At 36.5% G+C, this 22,339-nt stretch overlaps 1 protein-coding gene across 1 annotated transcript in view; it reads left to right on the top strand.

Moving 5' to 3' along the window:
* LOC149839585 (hydrolase family protein / HAD-superfamily protein) overlaps positions 1-22,339 on the top strand; it is a 34,717-nt gene that overhangs the window by 3,924 nt on the left and 8,454 nt on the right. The window contains exons 4-7 of the mRNA XM_090004898.1: positions 905-978; positions 14,429-14,469; positions 14,603-14,674; positions 14,790-14,997. Coding sequence (XP_089861024.1) covers positions 905-978; positions 14,429-14,469; positions 14,603-14,674; positions 14,790-14,997 — 395 coding nt within the window. The remainder of the gene's footprint in view (positions 1-904; positions 979-14,428; positions 14,470-14,602; positions 14,675-14,789; positions 14,998-22,339) is intronic.

The following is a 22,339-nucleotide window of genomic DNA, read 5'->3' as shown; positions in this document are numbered from 1 at the left end:
GAGATCAGATCATGTAATGCTCTTCTCAGCATTAATTCTTTAAGGTAAGCTCTCTATATGTTTCTTATTCTCATTCTCATTTTTTTCTTTCAAACACTTCATACCTTTTCTTCCTCCAAGATGCAACTTCTTAATCTTTCTCTGTAACTTAAGTAAATCTGCACATAAAATTTTTCCTAATTCACACTTTACAGTCAAACCATTCTTATTCTTTGACTCCTGAAGGGATCATTTGTGTCACATAACAAGTCCACTTCATTCATTAGAATTGGCATCTGCCATGAATTACATTGATTTTGATTGGACATCGATAGAAGGGAAAGAAAAAGAAATGCTTTTATTAAACTTAGATCTCTTCTTGATTGAGCTCTGGGTGGCAAGCTCTCAACTCAAACTTGAACAAGAAAACAAAATGTAAATGGCTGCAACCATCAAGTACTAATGGCTGCCAATCTTATATGAATTTAGGCTGTCAATATAGTGTCCTGAGAGTGCAAATAGGAAAAACCATAACTTCCTAATAAATTGCTCAATATTTCACCTTTGTATTTTGTTTCAACATTAACCGTTGCTTCACCTGATCACCATTTGGTAGTACATCACTCTCCAGCTTGACTGCCTTGAGTCTGCATTCTTTGGATTTTTTTGGTGTGGTTGTAACTTGTAACAAGTTGGCAGGGTTAATTCTAGAAACCATAAACTACCCTTTTCTTTGTGTATAATTGTGTCGAAAACCCTATATGGTTGCAAGTTTTCATCACTTTGAGAAAAGCTGTTAAGTCACCCTTCCTTTTGTTGCATTCAGCTACTAGATATCCACCAGGACTATTTTCTTTTTACCATCATAACTGACCATCTTTTTGTAATATAGGAATTTTGAGATCATTCTTTTTCTATTTGATAGGAGGTGGTGCCCGAGAATCCAAGAGAGCCAAGGAGTTGAGCGAACTGTTAGGCATTAACATTTCACATCAGCAGGTAGCAATTTAGATGTGCACATTGACCATAGTTACTGAAAATGCAATAATCTCTTGAATTAGTTTATTTTATTGCAGGATTTGTAAATGGAATAGCTAGCTATATTTAGTCATTACAATGTGGAATCTATTTTTGACGTGTCTCTCATAGCAGCTTCTCAAATGTAATTGTTTTCTCATTTTTCCTTCAGTTACTATTTTAGTGGGATCTATTATTTAATGTACAAGCGATTGTGAATTTATGGTTGGGCTTTAACAGTTTTACTTTCTACTGTTCTTTTTTTTTCTTTTCTTTTTTTAAATCTTGACCAGCCAAATGCTTTTATCAGTACCTTGGGTATTTGTAGATCGTGTTCAGCATCTGCAACTAAACCATATTATGTGGGAAAGCAGAAGCTAGGACTTGTAATGTTTAAAGTGAAAAATTGAGCTTTTAAATGTATTTCAACCATTGTTTGCATTGGCATGTAGGGATTAAGTTAGTGAAAATATGTCAATACTTGATGTTTTGTTAGTTAGGATGGGAAAACCACATTTCTGTTCATCCACATGGAAAATATTGGAAAATGATATTATCATTTATTGATGCTGGATTAAATGCTTATGTTACTCATATAACATTAACTTCCATAACTAATAAATGGTTATAAAATGCATTTTTTTATTGTTGCTCTTAACTTGGTTGTAGAAACCATTCTCACTGGTTTGCTCTTGTAGGCAGAGTTACACTCTAGGCTCACAGTGTATTCGTGAGCCTTCATAGGCTGAGAACTCTGATTGCACTTTGGTTGGTTTTCTCTTATAGCAAAGTTGGTCTATTTTCTCTTACTTGACAGCTATAACCAATAAATGACTAGATTTTTTTTCTGGTCATTGCCCTTAAATGGGTTATAGATAAATGTAGATTTGTTGATTAGTGAATCTAGTAATTCATCTTTGTGTAAATTTATGTGCATGTGTATGCATATTATCTTTGTAACAACTCCACCGATTTCAACCAAAAAATACAAAGATTTTTTTTTCAAAGTTAACACATTGTTAATTTTCTTTTTCTTTTCTAATATATAATAATGCAACAGTCTCACCAACGAACACGTTCCAACCGTACCAAGTACTAGATGGCTCGCCTGAGCGCAAGCATGAGCGTGTCTTAGCCTCTTAATACCAGATCTGGTACGGAACCACCGTTAACAAATCCGATTCAACCATTACATAGAAGAAATTATTAATTTAAGTCTTTCATCATTAGCATTGCCTTAACCGAATTAAGCTCTAAGGAGTCAATCTGCGCATGCACTGACGTATAATAGCTCCTTAGAATAAAGTTCGATAACAAAACATTAAAATGACAAAATTCTTAAGTTAGCATTTATGTGAGCAAACACAACGAAAAATATTGATTTTGAAATCAATTTAATAAGTTGAATTTTGGTTAAATCTTCTGAACACATTACATTTTAAAAACATTATCATTCAATCACCTATAAGAGAAATTAATTGAAATATGAAATGGTTTCATTAAATATTAAACCATTCAAGCCATTGTTCAAAATTAAATAAATAATTAGTCAATGAATATCGAATTCAAATAGACAAGTAGCCCCTGGGATATCGAAAAACATCAGCTCTTTCAGCCCGCTCCAGCGTCCTGCACTTGCTCTACAGATCACATATTACCTGAAAAATATTTTATTTTGAAAGCATGAGACTTTGAAAAGTCTCAGTAAGATTCACAGAGCTAATGCAAGATACATAAAGCTTGAATAACAAGCATTAATCACCAATGCATTCAACATCTAATAGGCAGATAAACGATTTTAAAGGAAGTTTATGCATTCATGATTTTAAAAATATACAAAAGTATAATGTAATAATTTCAAGCATATATAATTGTATTCTAAATGAAATCAAGACATTCAATAATATGCATGAATCCACATAATTATATGAACGTAAATAAAAGTACAAAAAAGTAAAGTGAGCAAGTATTTTATGTTCCACTTGATTACCAAAGGCCTATCGGGTATGCATAGGACCAACACGAAATAGGCTAGACTATTCAGGTGTTTATTATGCTATGTAATTTAATTTCTTGAATAGCTGACTGAGTCATCTCCCCCAAAAGCCAAGTCAGGCCATAAGAAGTAGCGGCGTTCTCAGAGAGAATCTACCCTGGGGCGTGGTTTCGTACCACAACGATGATCATGATCGCTTACTTTTGCAGAAGTGCCAGGGACGTGCCCACCTAGGATATAAGAGACAATCCCGGTGCCCCTAAATTCTCTTGGCTGGGGGACCGCTGAGCATTGCCCCTCACAACATAATGAAAAAGAAAAGGCCTAGGGAGTTTCATATCGCATATCTTCTCTAAGGTAGACCACCATCCATTCCGGTTCAACATACCTCGGTTAAGGCATACCCAAAAATACAACTTAGGGTTATCTTTATTAATTAAGTCATAGGTATGCATCTACCATTTAAGCTAGTTTATTACCATCTCACTGTTCTCTCTTTAAAACCATAAATTATTATTTTATTGAGCACCCAAAGTGCTCATGCAACCCTGTGGGATTTCTACCATCCTGCATGCATTTTACAAATACTGCATCTCAAAGCATAATATGCATTCTTATAAGCAATGAATCATATCAACATGCTATTCAACAATTTATTCATGCAGTATCACATAATTTCAATATTTAGAAATAAGCATGTATCATTATCACAAATATGAATCAATCTGAGAACCACAGTTCTAACATCATTGTCAAATTATTTAGGTCCCATAGCTAGGGTAGCCCAAAATCGCACAACTAAAACATGTTGCCAAATCACACTGCAATCAACATGTATATATTCATTTTTTCACATGCTTTGCAAATACAATCATGCTCATGCTCAGTTTATCATGAAAATAAAGACATCTAAGCTGTCATAAATGAATTTACTCATAAATCTCAAATACAATTTGTGTAGGAGCCTTTTTCTCATAAACAGAGCATCTTTACACCACAATCATAACCTACCAATTGCAATCTAACTCACCGTTATTTCCATAATAAATATTTATGTCAGATATCAAGATTGCATTTATGAATTTTTTTAATGAAAAACATCAAAACATAACTAGAGCCACAAAACCCTGATTTTTCCGATAAGATCTCTCATAAACCCTCACCGAGCAAATCGACATGATTCCAATTAATGTCTTGATTTTTACAGTACTTAAATCATATCAAACCTAATTAAAACATCCATGATAACATATTGAATCAATGAATTAACTACAATTAACCCATAACCAAAAACACATAAGTCAATTTCCCCGATCCAGCCTTTCATAAGTCCAAATCGGAAAGGCTTATATATTTTTAATTATGTTCAGTTGTAGCTATGCTTAATCAATGTAAATACACATAACTTACAAAAATTATATCTCGATAACATATGCATTTGGAAGAATCGAAATTCAAGAAAGAGCTCAAAATCCTAAATTGATTTATGAGAAATCGGGGTTTTGATCTCTCAAACACAAACCATTGCATCTTCATTAAGTCAAGCATGAATTCATATTAATCAAGCTAAACATGTTGTACATAATCATATAAAATGAAATACTCTCTTTTGGAATCAACCAAAACACTTAATTTACAAGACAATCAAGATTTGATAATATCTTTCAATTACAATTTGCATAAATTCCAATTCAGATCTTTTTAAATGTTTAACCCTTTGTTTACGATTCAATAGGGACTATTAACATTGATAATATGCAGTATATATCAAAAAATATTAAAACTACAAGATTAGAATACATTACTAATTCATCACTGGCACAAGTTGTCAGGAAAATTCGAATCCCTGATGACTCGTTTTTACAAAATCTGTCAGAAATAACATATGATATATAAAATCATCATATTTTTACTGTGACTGTCTGTACCTGTCAAAAATACAACCCAACAAACCGATCTAAAAAATACCGAGTACAAAAATAATTAAAAATCTTTTACAGAACCTTGTTTTGACAGAGTTTCAATCCAAAATCTGTAAACTGCAAGTTTTTTTTCAGATTAATATTTTTTATAGAATTTATATAAAACATTTTTTGACAAAACCCTTTTTACAGTCTCTTATTATATGTTAGACTTTACCCAATTTTTTTATAAAATATTAAGAGTAGTTTTGCTCGGGCGTTTATACCTTTTAATAGAGTTAGGTCGAAACAGTCCTGTAACCAGAGCCAAAAACTGAAGCTCTGTTAAAACAAACGTTTCTTCCTCAATACTAATCCAAATCAGGTAAAACAAGATTCTAAAATCAAGGTCAAGATGCATAGATTATCCCAATATTTTTATTTAGATTTTTCAGAATGATATTCGATGAGATATCATTTTATTTCCGAAACTAGTCGGGAATAACTTACCAAACATCTCAAACTTAGGTTTTCCAGAAAACGTTTTTGTTAAAAATTTTCTTGAGACCATAAAACCTTGGAAATCTCAATATTTTAGATTTAATTAGATACAATATGGGTTAACTTATGAATATCACCAACAATAATCAAGTTATGACTGAATCTAACACGAACCAACAAAAAAAAACTATTTAGACATGCTTTTCAAAATCATTTTTATGAAAAACTCATGATTTGCCTTTCATAAAAGAAAACATGTATAACAGATCCAAACATGTAGATATACTTATGAAAATAAATATGATTCATATATGCATGCTTAATGTACGTAAAAAGCATCTACTACGCAAATCTTACTTGAAAAATCGATAGATTCTTAAGACAAAGAAGACATCGGGTAGTGTGATCTACACCACCACAACCACCGAAGTTTGTGCAGATTTAATGGTTGCACACACGACTCTAGACCTCATAGGCGTTTTTAGGAGAAGAGGAAAAATAAGAACAAAAAAGGGAAAAGAGGAGAGATAAATTTTTTGAAAAAATGAGGTGTGTGTGAGAGGGGGTATATATCGCCTTCTCCACAAGCCTTAGCCCATTTGATATAGGAGAGGAGTCCTCTCTAGAAATAAAACTACCCTTCTAGACTCCTACCTCTCTAGTTATTTGTTTTTTTCTCAATTTTATTTAATTAGGATTATTATGCTTGACTATTCAACAACTAACCATTAACAATTCTAATTAATTTTAACTCTTTAAGAGGTGTGGGACCTCTCATCCTCTTTAATCTCTTAATTAATGATTTAATCAATTTTTTAATTAAAAATCTTAATTATCACTTTTATTTATTTATTTGTCTGAATTAAACTAGATATTATTTTAATTCATATGGACTCCTGGATTCAAATGGGGGTCCACATAGGACATCCCCTACGAGGGTCTAATCCATAACCCTTGTATCCAATTAATGTTTTAAATTGGATCCAATCCAAACAACACCTCATATACATATTGGATCCAAATGCCAATTTTAGATCCAAAATCAAAGTCTATGATCTAAAACCACACCAACTCGTTTAGTCTTCGTACCTTAGCTTTTTCAATTATTCTTGAAATATTCTTCATAACTTGAAACGAAAGTTCAAAATTAATCAAATCAAGAAAATCAAGAAAATAAAAAATTCATAATTTTAGCTATAAATGCATCAATAATTCATTATTTATTCATTTTATTATCAAAGAAAAATCTCGGGTTTTACAATCTTGGAATAGGTGCACAAAAAAAAACATTCACCTATTTGTGAGTTTGTGACCATATTTGCACTTCTAGGAAGTGTTATAAATGGTATCAGAAGGCTCTAAGATACAGGTGTATCATAGTGTACCTTATTATATCATAAGATACGATCTAGATGAATTAAAAAAATGTAATAAATAAAAAATAAAAAAATCAGAAAAGATTACAAAAAAAATCATAACACTTAATAAGAAAAAGTATGTTTAAGCTCTAAAACCATTAAAGCCTAGATGATCAATAAACCTTGATATAGGCTAGTGGAATTTGTTAAATAACAATAATGAGCAAGTAGCAATTAGCAATTAGCAAAACAATAAATATAAAACAATGAATAACCAAAGAATTCAACATGAACAAATAAGCAAAAAAAAACACAATTATGAATAACTAAAAAATATTACACAATTATAAGGTCATAGTTCATAATCACTTACTTCTTCATAAGCTGGATAACTTCCTATGAATTCTTAAGTTAACGGTGGTGATGATGGACCATCTTCATCAATCAGTTCATCTTCAGAATTAAGTATGACTTTCAGCTGTAGTTGTGCCCTTCTTCAATTCATTTCGTTGAAGCTCGATCATCTTTGCACTAATATTGGCTGGAGTATTAGGACCAAGGTTGTAAGTACCATATCCTTACCCATATAGGTCGGGCCCAAAGTTAGATACATATAGTAAAAAAACATAATTTTTTAATAATTTTTTCAAAAAATCTAAAAAATTAGCAAAAATTCTTAAAAAATCACAACACATAAAACAATGATGAATTGCACAAAATACAACCATGAAATCACATATGAAGCCAACCTCTTGTGATTTTGAGCTTTTGGTCTTTCTCTGCCTTCAAAAACAAATATCGGGCCCCTACCCACACCAATCTAACTTTTTTAGGATAGATGAGACTCCCAAATGTTGGTTTATGGAATATCTTGTACAAAAATGACTCTTTAGTCTTTAGGACAACTTAAGGCAGGCATTGCAAAAAAATGACTTTTAAGGCTCAATTTAGGGCTAACCATAAAATCCCAAATTTTTAGAACAAAATGATCTCAAATAAGTGGAAGTGATTGTGCCTTTGCGTATGCGTTCACGTGCATGTGTGTGTGTGTGTGCACATAGCATGTGTGTATGTGCTAAAATGTCTGACTACAATGTGGTATGGGCCCACATTAATTTGAATGTGATTCTTATGTAGGTATCGTATCGCCTGAGGCTTATGGTAAATCACATCATATAATATGATACAATATGATTTTGCTGCGTTGGTTCATCACTTTTCAGCTGAGTCATTAAATAGTTTAAACTGAAAAAGGTGCAAAAGATCTGACCCGATCCATGTAAAGACCATGTAACCCTTTTTGCATTTATCGGGTCTGGATACACCAGACCCGGACCCATACTGTAATGTAAACTTAAATACACAAGTTTAGGTCACGATTTCGTATTACTGAAATCGTGACAGCCGCAATCGATCTCTCTCTCTCTCTCTTCTCTTTCTCAACACAGGTGCAAAGGAAAACTTTCATGGTATCAGAGCGTAGATCTATCTAGGGGTTAAAGAGGATTCCAAAGGTGCGACAGATCAAAGGTTTGAGGATTCGTTCATCTCCCATCTTCTTTTCTCCTTCAGATTTCTTCTTTCTCTACCTCCATTCCCAATCTCCATCTCTCGTTTCTCCCTTTTTCATTTTTTTTTTCAGTTTTTTCTTTTCTTTTTTAGTGGATTCACGTCTTACGTGAATCCCTAAGCTGTTCACGAAGAATTCACGTGAATCCTGGTTCACGATAACCCTGTACATCTAAGAAAGGGAAAAGCTTGTTTCACGTGAATGTCCTATTCCACGTGAAACACTAAGATCAAATTATAACCCATTCAATTTTTTTTCTGCGTATCCCTTCTTCTACTAGGCTGGATATCCAGGTCTGATCGTGCATTTCGGGCAGACCTGCGACATCAAATCTGGGATTCTAAACCTTTTTGATGTCCAGCCTGCTGTGTGACATCCTCTTTTTTTTATTCAATTTTCATTCCTTTTGCTCTCTTTTGTCTTTTCTCGTATCATATTTCTTTTGACTGTTACGAGTGGGACCCACATTGAAAATACAGTCTGAAATTTTTTTCTCATTGCTTCCACATTGAAAATTGCTTCCACATTAAAAATACAGTCTGAATTTTTTTTTCATTGCTTAAATATCCGACCTTACAGAAGGTAGAAGAGAAAACTCAATCCTTCTTCTGACAACCTCTGGTCGCCAATCTTTGAGTTTCTCAGTCGTCAAAAAAAAAAAAGGAAGACGATCAACAAACCTCTCTGGCTGCAGACTGAGCACTCTGTGGATACTCTGGTAACAAAAAAATGGGGTTCCTTTTCTTGTTAAAACTCTTTTCTTAATGGATCTTCATTCCTCTTCATCCAATCTTTCTTCAAGTTTTCTCACTCAACTTGTTTATGAAAAGTTAACTGCCTCAAACTTCTTGATTTGGAAGAGACAAATCATTCCTTTTATAAAGAGTCAAGGTTTCTTAGGTCACCTTGATGGAACCACTCCCGCTCCACTCGAATTTGTTACGGGAGAGGAAAAAGACGACAAAGGAGTAAGTTCAATTGTGTATGTCAAGAATGTAGAGTACCTCAATTGGGAAAGAAAAGATCAGTCAGTGGTTGCATATATCACTTCCACCTTGTCCCAAGAGGTCCTTGTTGCAATTCCCGACAATTGTACTGCTCTGCAACTTTGGGAAAAATTGGTTCAAACATATTCACAAGTTTCGCAGGCACGAATGGTTTTTCTCAAGAGGGAATTTCAAATGCTGAGAAAAGATTCCATGACCATCATGGAATATCTGAACAAGATGAAGACTATCACAGACCAACTTGCAGTTATAGGATGCGCGGTGAGTGACAGTGATATGGTACAATAGACTCTGAGTGGATTGGGATCCGACTACAATATGATCGTCACTTCACTATTGTGTCTCCCTGCCCTTCCTACATTTGATGAGTTGCGAGCAAAATTGATTCAGTATGAGATGACTCTGAAAGGGTTCTTTGAGGAATCTCACATTCACACAAATTCTCAGGAAGTTTTTGGCACAGGAGTGACTTATGGTAGAGGACGAGGACGAGGAGGACAAGGGCGAAGTGTACACGGAGGGCGCGGTCTACTTCCCACTCCAAATACGTTAGCTCACGTGCAGGGATCAAGATCCATTCCTACTTGCTTCCTTTATAACAAAAAGGGGCATATCAAGGTGAATTGTTGGCATAATCCAGAGAATAAAGGAAATGGTCCACAGACAAAAAACAAAAGGAAATTCTCAAATAGTGGAGTGATTAAAGATCTGCTGATATCTGCCTTGTCAGAATTGAAATTGAAGCAGAGTGATGAAGGCACTTGGTTTGTCGACTCAGGGGCAGCGACTCATGTGACAGGTGATGCAGGTAAGATTTCTAATCCCATTCCTTATTTTGGAAAAAGTAAGATTGTCACTGGAGATGGATCCCACCATCCTGTTTCTCATGTTGGAAAAACTGTCATTCCCATGTCATATTCCACTCTTACTCTTTCTGACGTTCTTTATGCTCCTGACATTAAGAAAAATAGTCTCCGTTTCCAAACTTATTGATGATAATAATGCTTCAGTTGAATTCACTCCCTTCTCTGTGCAGGTCAAGGACCTATGCACGAGGGAAACATTTGCTGAAGGAAAGAGATGAGGCAACATGTATGTCTTTGAAGAAGCTCCTTGTCATGTTGTTCGCCCTGTCCACCTGAATTCAAAGCCCTCATTAGAGTCGTGTTCATCCTCTTCTGCTAATGTTTTTAGTATTTCTGAATGTAATAAGCCATTCTTATGGCATAGTCGGTTAGCACATTGTGGGAGTCATTTTATTGAGAAACTTGTATATAATAATCTCATTCCAAAAGAAAGTCTCAATAGGGATGAGAACAATCACAAATGTTCCAGTTGTCTTTCCTGCAAGAGTCATGTATTGCCTTTTCATTCCATTAATAAGAGAGCTTCAAAGCCTTTTGAGATATTCTGTTCTGATGTATGGGGACCCGCCCCAATTGCCTCTGGATCTGGAAGCAAATACTATCTAATATTTGTTGATAACTATTCTCGATACACTTGGATATATTTCATAAAAAATAAGTCGAAAGTCTTCTCTTTGTTTCAAAATTTTCTTTCCCTTGTCAAAAATCAATTTTCTGAGTCCATTCAATTTTTCCGATGTGATGGAGGTGGGGAATTCTCATTCCGTGATTTTATTTCTTTTCTTCAAAATAACGGAATAGGAAGAAGGGTGTCCTGTCCTCACACCCCTCAACAAAATGGAATTGCTGAACGAAAACACAGGCATATCGTTGAAAGTGCCATGAGTATGCTTCATGACAGCAATCTTCCCATCAACCTATGGACAAAAGCTTTCCATTCTGCCGTGCATGTGATATATAGACTGCCTATGGTTGTTCTGGAAAATAAGTCTCCTTATCACTGTCTTTTTGGACCTCATCCTAGTTATTATGATCTGCGTGTTTTTGGATGTGTCAGCTATGTGCATATCGATCAGTCCTTGAGAAACAAGTTTCAAGACAATGCCCAAAAGTGCAGATTTGTGGGATATGCAGATGACTACAAAGGATATAGGTGTTATGATCCCACCAACAAACGCATCAGAACCTCAAGAAATGTTGTCTTTGATGAACAAAATTTTGATCACAGAGCTGACACAACGAATATGCCAACTAAAATTTACTATCCTTGGCTGAGCTCAGAACTTTTTGCTGGCTCCAATGAAGCATGTTCCTCAGATTGTGTGCAACAAGAAGAAGAGGTGTTTGAGAACACTGGGACGTCGGGGTCACAGAATGCAGAGGAAGTACCGGGCAGATACAAAGGCATTGTCTATTCTAGACAGAGACCGACAACATCAAGCCATTCAGATCATGTCTCAGTCACCAATCCTGCTCCTCATACTCTTGCAGCCAGAAAATCAAATCGCATACTACATCCTATTGACAGGTGGGTTAGTTATAACAACTTCTCCTTGGATCTTCAACTGTTTTTAACTGCCATCAATAAGGACGAAGCGCCCATCATGTATTATCAGCAGCCACTTCTATGAAATGGGTAGAAGCCATGAATGATGAAATGCAAGCCTTGCATGAATGTGGAACATGGGAAGTTGTTCCCAGACCACCTGACAAAAATGTTGTCGGATGCAAATGGGTCTACAAAATCAAGTACAAGCCAGATGGAACCATTGAACGATATAAGGCAAGGCTTGTAGCAAAAGGATTCATTCAAGAAGCAGGGCAAGACTATGATGAGACTTTTAGTCCGGTTGTAAGAATGAGAACGATTCGAATTATCATTTCCTTAGCTGTTGAACATGGATGGAAGTTGAGTCAGCTTGGTGTAAAAAATGCATTCTTACATGGGAATTTGAAGGAGGAAGTATACATGGAACAACCCCCTGGATATCAAGAACAAAATTGTAAAACCCATGTATGCAAGCTAAAAAGAGCCATCTACGGCCTGAAGCAAGCATCTCGCTCTTGGTTTGATAGCTTCTCGCTAGAGATTCAAAAACATGGATTTTCACGTTCCATGCTGGACCACTCATTATTTATTTTTAAAAGCCCGCCTGTGACCACTCTATTATTAATTTATGTCGATGATATTATCATCACAGGAAACTCTGCGGACCACATCCAAGAAATAAAAGACTTATTAGGTCAAAGGTTCAAAATGAAAGATCTTGGAGTTCTACGCTATTTCCTTGGTGTAGAAGTTGATAACCAGGCTCATGGCTTGACACTCACTCAACACAAGTACACCGTAGATGTTCTCAGCAAGGCAGGCATGAAAGACTGCAAACCTCTGGGAACTCCGAGTGTACTTCATCAAAAAATTAGCGCTCATGATGGAGATCTGTGTGATGACCCCACCAGGTATTGCAACATAATAGGAATGTTACAATACCTCACATTCACTAGACCTGATATTGTTTATGCAGTCAATCAAGTGTCTCAATTTATGCATGCGCCATGTACTGAACATATGGAAGTTGTTAAGAGGATCCTTAGATATCTGAAAGGGACTATTGGGGATGGATTGATGTATTTACCACAGTCATATGACCAAGACGAGCACAAAATCACTGTATATTGTGATGCAGACTGGGCAGGAGATCCTGACGAACGAAGATCTACATCAGGATATTGTGCCTTCATTAGAAGAAATTTAGTCTCTTGGAGCAATAGAAAACAAAAAGCTATCGCTAGATCAAGCACTGAGGCTGAATATAGATCCATGGCTGCTGCCACTGCCGAAGTCACATGGATCAGGCATCTTCTAACTGAAGTAAGAGAACAGATCTCCCACACTACCTCTTGCTCTGTGACAATCAAAGTGCTATCAACATGTCATTCAATCCAGTACATCACAGTCGTGCCAAGCACATTGAGATCGACCAACACTTTGTGAGACAGAAGGTTGAAGAAAAAGAGATTGAGCCTGAGTTTGTCAGCACTGAAAGACAGGTTGCAGACATATTTTCCAAAGGGTTAACCAAGGACCGCTTTTGGATGCTTAAAAGCAAGTTGTTCATGGTCCAAAACCATGATCAACTTGAGGGGGGGTGAAAAAGGTGCGAAGGATCCGACCCGATCCATGTAACCGATCTATGTAAAGACCATGTAACCCTTTTTGCATTTATCAGGTCTGGATACACCAGACTCGGACCCATACTGTAATGTAAACTTAAATACACAAGTATAGGTCACGATTTTGTATTACTGAAATCGTGACAACCGCAATCGATCTCTCTCTCTCCCTCTCTCTTTCTCTTCTCTTTCTCAACACAGGTGCAGAGGAAAACTTTCATAAACAACCTCTCTCTCTCTCTCGCATGTATAATTGGAAACAAGATAAATAGCTTGTAGCTTATTTTAGTTGAGTTGGTCCAAAGCTCATTTAGACTCGTTACATGGGCTCATTGAGCTAAGCCATGAGCTGCCTGTTAACTTGAGCACGAAAAATGTGTATCAACTCGGCTGAGCATGTTTAGGCTCATTAAAGTGTGTCTGTTATTTGACTTTTTATGTTGTAGAGCATGTGGTTAGAGTATGTGACTTCAAAAAGGGTGATCAGATGTTCACTATTATGAACCTTAAAAGGAAAAAGTATTGAGAGACCATAAAAAAAAAGGGCTCTCATGCTGGGTATGAGCCAAGCTGAACTGGCCAAGCTCCATGTTTCCATATCCTTCCAAGAAAGAATCTGTATGGTTTTCTAGGAAAACGTGGGAAATGGGTTTCTGTAGGACCATTCCTCATTCTACTTTAGTATAGAGACACAGAGAATAACTTCTTTGTTGAAACCATCTTAAGAATATGTTGGTTGTGTCTCTGTTATCCAACAGAAATGGGCTTGGCTATTATTATGGTAATGTAGTTTTGATTCACCTATGGGGAGATTTTTCCTATTTTGTTTCTACTGTCAAGGCACTGTAGTCTGGCTATGCTGTAATTGTTTCAAACGGTACTTAAGATGCAAACCGTAAAGCAGCTTTTGTTGAATGTCTCTTTCAAATGAGCGTTTTGTAGATTACTAGATTTTACTCTTAGCACCTGTTTTGGGAGTTCCTACCTATATTTTCTGTCAGTGCTTGAGAGCTTGGTTATAACTTGCTGACAATTCCATTGGCTTTATTTCTGATGCAGGTTGTACAGGGTCATTCACCTTTCAAAGGGCTTGTGAATCGGTGAGTATGTTGGTCTTGTGATATAAAATTTTCATAAAAATTAGTTGAACAACTGCAGAGTACTGTCTATTTGATTATGGAATATTTTTCTCTGGGGGCCTTCTCTTTAATGTATTTGATGAATAAACTCCAGATTTGAGAACGAACTAGTCATTGCTGTGGGTAAAGGAGAACCAGCAGATGTGATGCTTGAGTATGGGTTCAAGTAGGTTAACTTTCTCATCCTGTGCCATTTGTGCTCTTGGATTTAAATTTTATGCATTTTCCATTGCATCATGTTCCCCATGGTTTTTGATTTTTTAAATTTCTATTTTTTTCAGAAATGTTCTTTCTATTGATGAATATGCCTCCTCCTTCGATGGCATAGATCCCTTATCCCCATATAAAACTTGGAAAATCAGGAGTCTACAAGATAACGAAGAAACACAAACATGTAAACCGCCTCATACGATGAAGGATGTCTTCTCAGAAAGAGTGCAAGCTGCATTTGTTGTTAGTGATCCTGTTGATTGGGGCAGGGACATTCAGGTTTTGCAACACTATTTCCCGTGACACAATGTTTTAATTTTATAGCCGTATTAGAGCCGGCAATTTTTATTATATCGATGAAGATACTTTAATTTATAACCTTTTTGCCATGGGATTATGTGTTGGACACGGCAAAGCTTATAGATTGCATGTCGTAACCATCTTGGAGTGTTGCTTTGAAGCTGAAAGAATGCTAATGGGGCAGCACTCTGACAGTTCCCTTGTTCAGAGCACAGAAATGGCCCAAGTTGTTCACACAAATTGTTTTTAATCTGTGAGTAGAAGATGCTTAAAGTTTAAAGCTAACTCCATCTATCTGCTCTCTCTCTCAAAAAAAAGGCTAAATTCCATGTATCAGGATTGAGGCAAGTTTCCTTGCTAGCATTTCTCAAAAACATTCAAGAAAAGACTTGCCTAGTATGACATTTTCTGAAATATCATATCCATAAACCATGCCTCTTATTAATGAAATTTAAAGTAGATGTCATACAGACACAAAAATATTTTAGCTGCATGCATCTTTAATAGGTGCATCCAGAACATGGTGAAGTTGCTTGGAAGTTTCCTTTAAACTTGGAGTTCAAGCCTTACCATGTGTGTTTTCCCACAATGGCGAGTTTGAACTTCTTTATGAAAAAGGTGTATAGTGTTTCGGGTCTGGATCCTATACCAGACCTGAATCCATTCCATTTATGTATAACTATAAGTGTATAATTTTAAGTGTGTTTTTTTTATCTGGGTTCGGATATTTCACTAGACCCGACCCGACCCACTGTGTACACTTAAGTGTATTTATACAAAGCATTAGGTCACGATTTCTAATATACAGAAATCGTGACAGCCGCAGTTGCCCCCTTTGGATTTCTCTTCTTGTCTCTCTCTCTTTCTCTCCCTCTCTCTCTGTTTTCTCTCTTAATGCAGGTACAAATGAAATTCTATCATGGTATCATAGCATAGATCCATTTAGAGGCAAAAAAAAAAACTCTGGCTCGTGACAACGATCAAGTATTTGAGGTTTTCGCTTCTCTCTTTCTTTCTGTTCTTCTTTCTCTTTCGTCTCTTTTCTGTCCCTCTTTCTGAATCTTCCTGTGTACTCACATCTCACGTGAGTTTCATCTTTGTGAATCTGTGATTCACGGGAACTCTATTCACGTGAATCCAGATCGTGGATTGACTGCATTTCACGTGAACTGGTTCACGTGAAGCATCGGTTTTCTCCCAGATCGTGGGTTAACAACTTTTCACGTGAACTCGTGAACTGATTCACGTGAACTCGTGAACTGATTCACGTGAAACATTAAATTTATTTCTGTTAATCATTTGATCCTCTTTTACTCCATCTTTTCCAAAGTCTCTATGCATATTCGGATGCTATAGTACCTCCCTTTGATTCCTTGTGTTATGCTGCGCATTATTATTCTTGATTATCCTTTGATTCCTTGTGTTCTGCTGTGCATTATTATTCTTGATTATCCTTTGCTGTGATTATCCTTTGCTATAAAAAAAAAACAAAAAGGGTCGCGCAAGCCCCTTTTGGTGCACAGAAAAGCCCAAGTTTCTCCATTTTCTGAATTTAACAGTCTGTTATTCTCTGACAACCGAAAAAAAAAGGTGTTGGGCGAAGGTTAAACATTTTTGTCTGTTGATTCTTATTTTCTATGGATCCCTATCACCCTCAATCAAATCTTTCTTCAAGTTTTCTCAACCAGCTTGTTTCTGAGAAGTTGAATACCTCAAATTTCTTGATCTGGAAGAGGCAAATTATTCCTTTCATAAGGAGCCAAGGTCTCTTAGGTCACCTGGATGAAACCACTCCAGTTCCACCAGAATTTAGCCCGAGAGAAGAAAAAGATGATAAAGGGGCGAGTTCAATCGTGTATGTCAAAAATGCTGAATTTCTCAATTGGGAAAGAAAGGACCAATCAGTTGTTGCATATATCACATCCACCTTGTCTCAAGAGATCCTTCTTGTCATTCCTGACAATTGTACAACTCTACAACTCTGGGAACGACTGGTTCAAACGTATTCGCAGGTTTCTCAAGCAAGAGTAGTTTTTCTAAAAAGGGAATTTCAGTTGTTAAGGAAAGATTCCATGACCATCATGGAATATTTGAACAAGATGAAGACCATCACAGATCAACTTGCAGTTATAGGGTGTGCCGTTAGTGACAATGACATGGTGTAACAAACCCTGAGTGGATTGGGATCTGACTACAATATGATAGTCACTTCACTATTGTGTCTCCCTGTTCTTCCTACCTTTGATGAGCTACGAGCAAAATTGATCCAGTATGAAATGACTCTGAAGGGATTCTCTGAAGAAACTCATAATCATTCAAATTCTCAAAGAAGTTTTTGCTACAGGAGTGACTTATGGTAGAGGACGAGGATGAGGAGGATAAGGGCGAAGTGGACACGGAGGGCGTGGTTTACTTCCCACTCCAAACATGTTTACTCATGCGTAGGGAACATGATCCATTCCTACTTGCTTCCTTTGTAAAAAAAGGAACATATCAAGGCGAATTGTTGGCATAATCCAGAGAATAAAGGAAAAAGTCCACAAATAGAAATCAAGAGAAAGTTCACAAATACCAGAGACAATAGAGAGATTAAAGATTTGCTGATATCTGCCTTGTCAGAGTTAAAATTGAAGCAGAGTGATGAAGGCACTTGGTTTGTCAATTCCAGGGCAACGACTCATGTGACAGGCGATGCAGGTAAAATTTCTAATCCTATTCTTTATTTTGGAAAAAGTAAGATTGTCACTGGAGATGGATCCCACCATCCTGTTTCCCATGTTGGAAAGACTGTCATCCCCATGGCACATTCAACTGTTGCTCTTTCCGACGTTCTTCATGCCCCTGACATTAAGAAAAATATTGTCTCTGTCTCCAAACTTATTGATGATAATAATGCTTCAGTTGAATTCACTCCCTTCTCTGTGCAGGTCAAGGACCTACGCACGAGGGAAACATTCGCTGAAGGAAAGAGACGAGGCAACATGTATGTCTTTGAAGAAGCTCCATGTCGTGATGTTCGCCCTTCTCACCTGATTTCAAAGCCTTCATCAGAGTCATGTTCATCCTCTTCTGCTAGTGTTTTTAGTATCTCTGAATGTAATAAACCATCCTTATGGCATAGTTGGTTAGGACATTGTGGGAGTCATTTTATTGAGAAACTTGTTTCTAATAATCTCATTCCAAAAGAAAGTCTTAAAAGGGATGAGAGCAATCAGAAATGTTCCAGTTGTCTTTTATGCAAGAGTCATGTATTGCCTTTTCATTCAATTAATAAGAGAGCTTCAAAACCTTTTGAGATCATTTGTTCTGATTTGTGGGGACCCGCCCCAATTGTCTCTGGGTCTGGAAACAGATATTATCTAATATTTGTTGATAGCTATTCTCGATACACTTGGATATATTTCATTAAAAAGTAAGTCAGAAGTCTTTTCTTTGTTTCAAAATTTCTTTTCCTTGGTCAAAAACAATTTTCTGAGTCCATTCAGTTTTTTCAATGTGATGGAGGTGGGGAATTTTCATCCCATGATTTTATTTCTTTTCTTCGAGATAACAGAATAGGAAGAAGAGTGTCCTGCCCTCACACTCCTCAACAAAATGAGATTGCTGAACGAAAACATAGACATATCGTTGAAAGTGCCATGAGTATGCTTCATGACAGCAATCTTTTCACCAACCTATGGACAGAAGCCTTTCATTCTGCCGTGCATGTGATAAATAGATTGCCGATGGTTGTTCTGGAAAATAAGTCTCCTTCTCACTGCCTTTTTGGAGCTTATCCTAGTTATCATGATCTGCGTGTTTTTGGATGTGTTTGTTATGTGCATGTTGATCGGTCCCTGAGAAACAAGTTTCAAGACAAGGCCCAGAAGTGTAGGTTTGTGGGATACGCAGATGACTGCAAAGGATATAGGTGTTATGATCACACCAACAAACGTATCAGAATCTCAAGAAATGTCTTTGATGAACAAAATTTTGATGGCAAAGCTGATGCAACGAATATACCAACTAAAGTTTACTATCCTTGGTTGAGTTCAGAACTTTTTGCTAGCTCCAGCGAAGCATGTTCACCAGATTGCGTGCTGCAAGAAGAAGAGATGTCTGAAAACAATGAGACGTCGGGGCCACAGAATTCAGAAAAAATACCTGGCAGATACAAAGGCATTGTCTATTCCAGACAGAGACCGATGACATCAAGCCATTCAGATCATACTTCAATCAGCAATCCGTCCCCTTCCCACACTCTTGAGATCAGAAAATCGAGCCGCATACGACATCCCATTGACAGGTGGGTTAGCTATAACAACTTCTCCTTGGATCTTCAACTGTTTTTAACTGCTCTCAATAAAGAAGATGAGCCCACTATGTACTACCAGGCAGCCACTTCTACCAAGTGGGTAGAAGCCATGAATGATGAAATGCAAGCTTTGCATGAATGCGAAACTTGGGAAGTTGTTCCCAGACCGTCTAACAAAAATGTTGTCGGATGTAAATGGGTCTACAAGATAAAGTACAAGCCATATGGAACTATTGAGCGATACAAGGCAAGGCTCGTGGCAAAAGGATTCACTCAAGAAGCAGGGCAAGACTATGATGAGACTTTTAGTCCGGTTGTAAGAATGGGAACAACTCGGATTATTATCTCTCTGGCTGTTGAACATGGGTGGAAGTTAAGTCAGCTTGATGTAAAGAATGCCTTCTTGCATGGGGACTTGAAGGAGGAAGTGTATATGGAGCAACCCTCTGGATATCAAGAACAAAATTGTAAAACCCATGTGTGCAGGTTAAAGAGAGCTATCTATGGTCTGAAGCAAGCATCTCGCTCTTGGTTTGATAGCTTCTCACTAGAGATTCAGAAACATGGATTTTCACGTTCCATTCTAGACCACTCATTGTTCTTTTTCAGAAGCGAGACTGTGACCACTCTGTTATTAATTTATGTTGATGATATTGTTATCACAGGAAACTCTGCGGTCCACATCCAAAAAGTGAAAGACTTACTAGGTCAGAGGTTCAAAATGAAAGATCTTGGAACTCTACGCTATTTTCTTGGTGTGGAAGTTGATAATCAAACTCATGGCTTGACACTCACTCAGCACAAGTACACCGTAGATGTTCTCCGCAAGGCAGGCATGAAAGACTGCAAACCTCTGGGAACTCCGAGTATCCTGCATCACAAACTTAGTGTCCATGATGGAGATCTGTGTGATGATCCCTCCAGGTATCGAAGCATAATAGGAATGTTACAGTATCTCACCTTCACTAGACCTGATATTGTTTATGCAGTCAATCAAGTATCTCAATTTATGCATGCGCCACGTACTGGACATATGGAAGTTGTTAAGAGGATCCTTAGATATCTGAAAAGGACTATTGGGGATGGATTGACATACTCACCACAGTCATATGGCAAAGATGAGCATGGGCTTACTGTATATTGTGATGCAGACTGGGCTGGAGATCCTGATGAACGAAGGTCTACATCAGGATATTGTGTCTTCATTGAAAGAAATTTAGTCTCTTGGAGCAGTAGAAAACAAAAAGCTATCACCAGATCAAGTACTGAGGCTGAGTATAGATCTATGACTGCTGCTACTGCCGAAGTCACATGGATTAGACATCTACTGACTGAAGTAGGAGAAAAGATCTCCCACACTACCTTGCTATGTGACAACCAAAGTGCTATTAACATGTCATTCAATCCAGTACATCACAGTCGTGCTAAGCACATTGAGATTGACCAACACTTTGTGAGACAGAAAGTTAAAGAAAAAGAGATTGAGCCTGAGTTCGTCAATACTGAAAAACAAGTTGCGGACCTGTTTACGAAAGGGTTAACAAAGGATCGTTTTTGGACACTCAAAGGCAAGTTGTGCATGGTCCATAACCATGATCAACTTGAGGGGGGTGAAAAAGGTGTATAGTGTTTCGGGTCTGGATCCTATACCAGACCTGAATCCATTCCATTTATGTATAAGTGTATAATTTTAAGTGTGTTTTTTTTTTATCTGGGTTCGGATATTTCACTAGACCCGACCCGACCCACTGTGTACACTTAAGTGTATTTATACAAAGCATTAGGTCACGATTTCTAATATACAGAAATCGTGACAGCCGCAGTTGCCCCCTTTGGATTTCTCTTCTCGTCTCTCTCTCTTTCTCTCCCTCTCTCTCTCTCTGTTTTCTCTCTTAATGCAGGTACAGATGAAATTCTATCACTTTGTAGGTAGTTTAGATTTCATTCCATTGATAGGAACTGATGATAATAAAACACAAATATGCATGATGTATACCTTTATTTTTATATAGAGAAGAAAAGGCCCTCTTATGGTGCATGGCAAGGTTGTAAGTATCGTATCGTTACCCATATCGATCAGGTCCAAAATAAGATATTTATTGTATCGTAAAAAATCATAAATTTTTAATAAAAAATTCTAAAATAAAAATAAAAATAGAAAAATAAGGATTTTTTTTTAAAATTCATAATACATGAAACAACGATGAATTTCACAAAATACAACCATAAAATCACATATAAAGCATTTATGTATCTATGAGCTGCCTAAGACATCATAACTAAGTTTTTTAAAAATATACTATCAATGATCATCATCATCATTATCTTCTTCTCCTCCTTTTAGTCCTTTGAGTCAAACCAGTAAATAATTGAGGCATTGCCATTTCACGGCATCCGACAAATTCTTTGACGTGCAAGCTGAAACATTTAGATATGTTTGCAATGAAATATGCGAAAATACAAAACGAGATCCTCTAAGGGCTTATAAGATCATAAATACAAAATTCCCATGTACATACACAAGTCCAACTAAGGGAAAATACAAGATCACAAAGGCACTATACAAGCACTAAGTGCATTCAAGATATCAAAGAACTAAAGAGAGGAACATAAAAATATAAAAAATATTCATATTATTGAGCATGAATTCCTAAGAGAAACATTATCTTACAAAGAGGAGAAAGACAATATATATATTTAAGAGAGGCAGTCATTGTTCCAACAATCTAACGTCATATAGACCCCCTACACTTTACAATAAAGACAAAAATAAAATAAACAACAAAAATACAATATTATCCCTAGTTGTCAGTCACTATTTACATGAAAATAACAAGACCAAAATGCCCCTAGAGCACATTACCTATTATATAACATATAAAATATATATATATATATATATATATATACTTGAACAGTGTCCCGATTAAATGATGCTTCAACCGAGAGATACCACCCGAAAAAACAATATGACAACAGTTTCAATCGGTTTTCACTCATTATTCGAGTGCCCTATTACCATGCCAG

This window comes from Nuphar pumila, chromosome 4 (genome assembly GCF_984573655.1).
Source record: "Nuphar pumila chromosome 4, dmNupPumi1.hap1.1, whole genome shotgun sequence".
Taxonomy (NCBI): Eukaryota; Viridiplantae; Streptophyta; class Magnoliopsida; order Nymphaeales; family Nymphaeaceae; genus Nuphar; species Nuphar pumila.
Note: the sequence above shows the minus strand (reverse complement) of the source record. Positions and strands in the feature narration are given on the sequence as shown.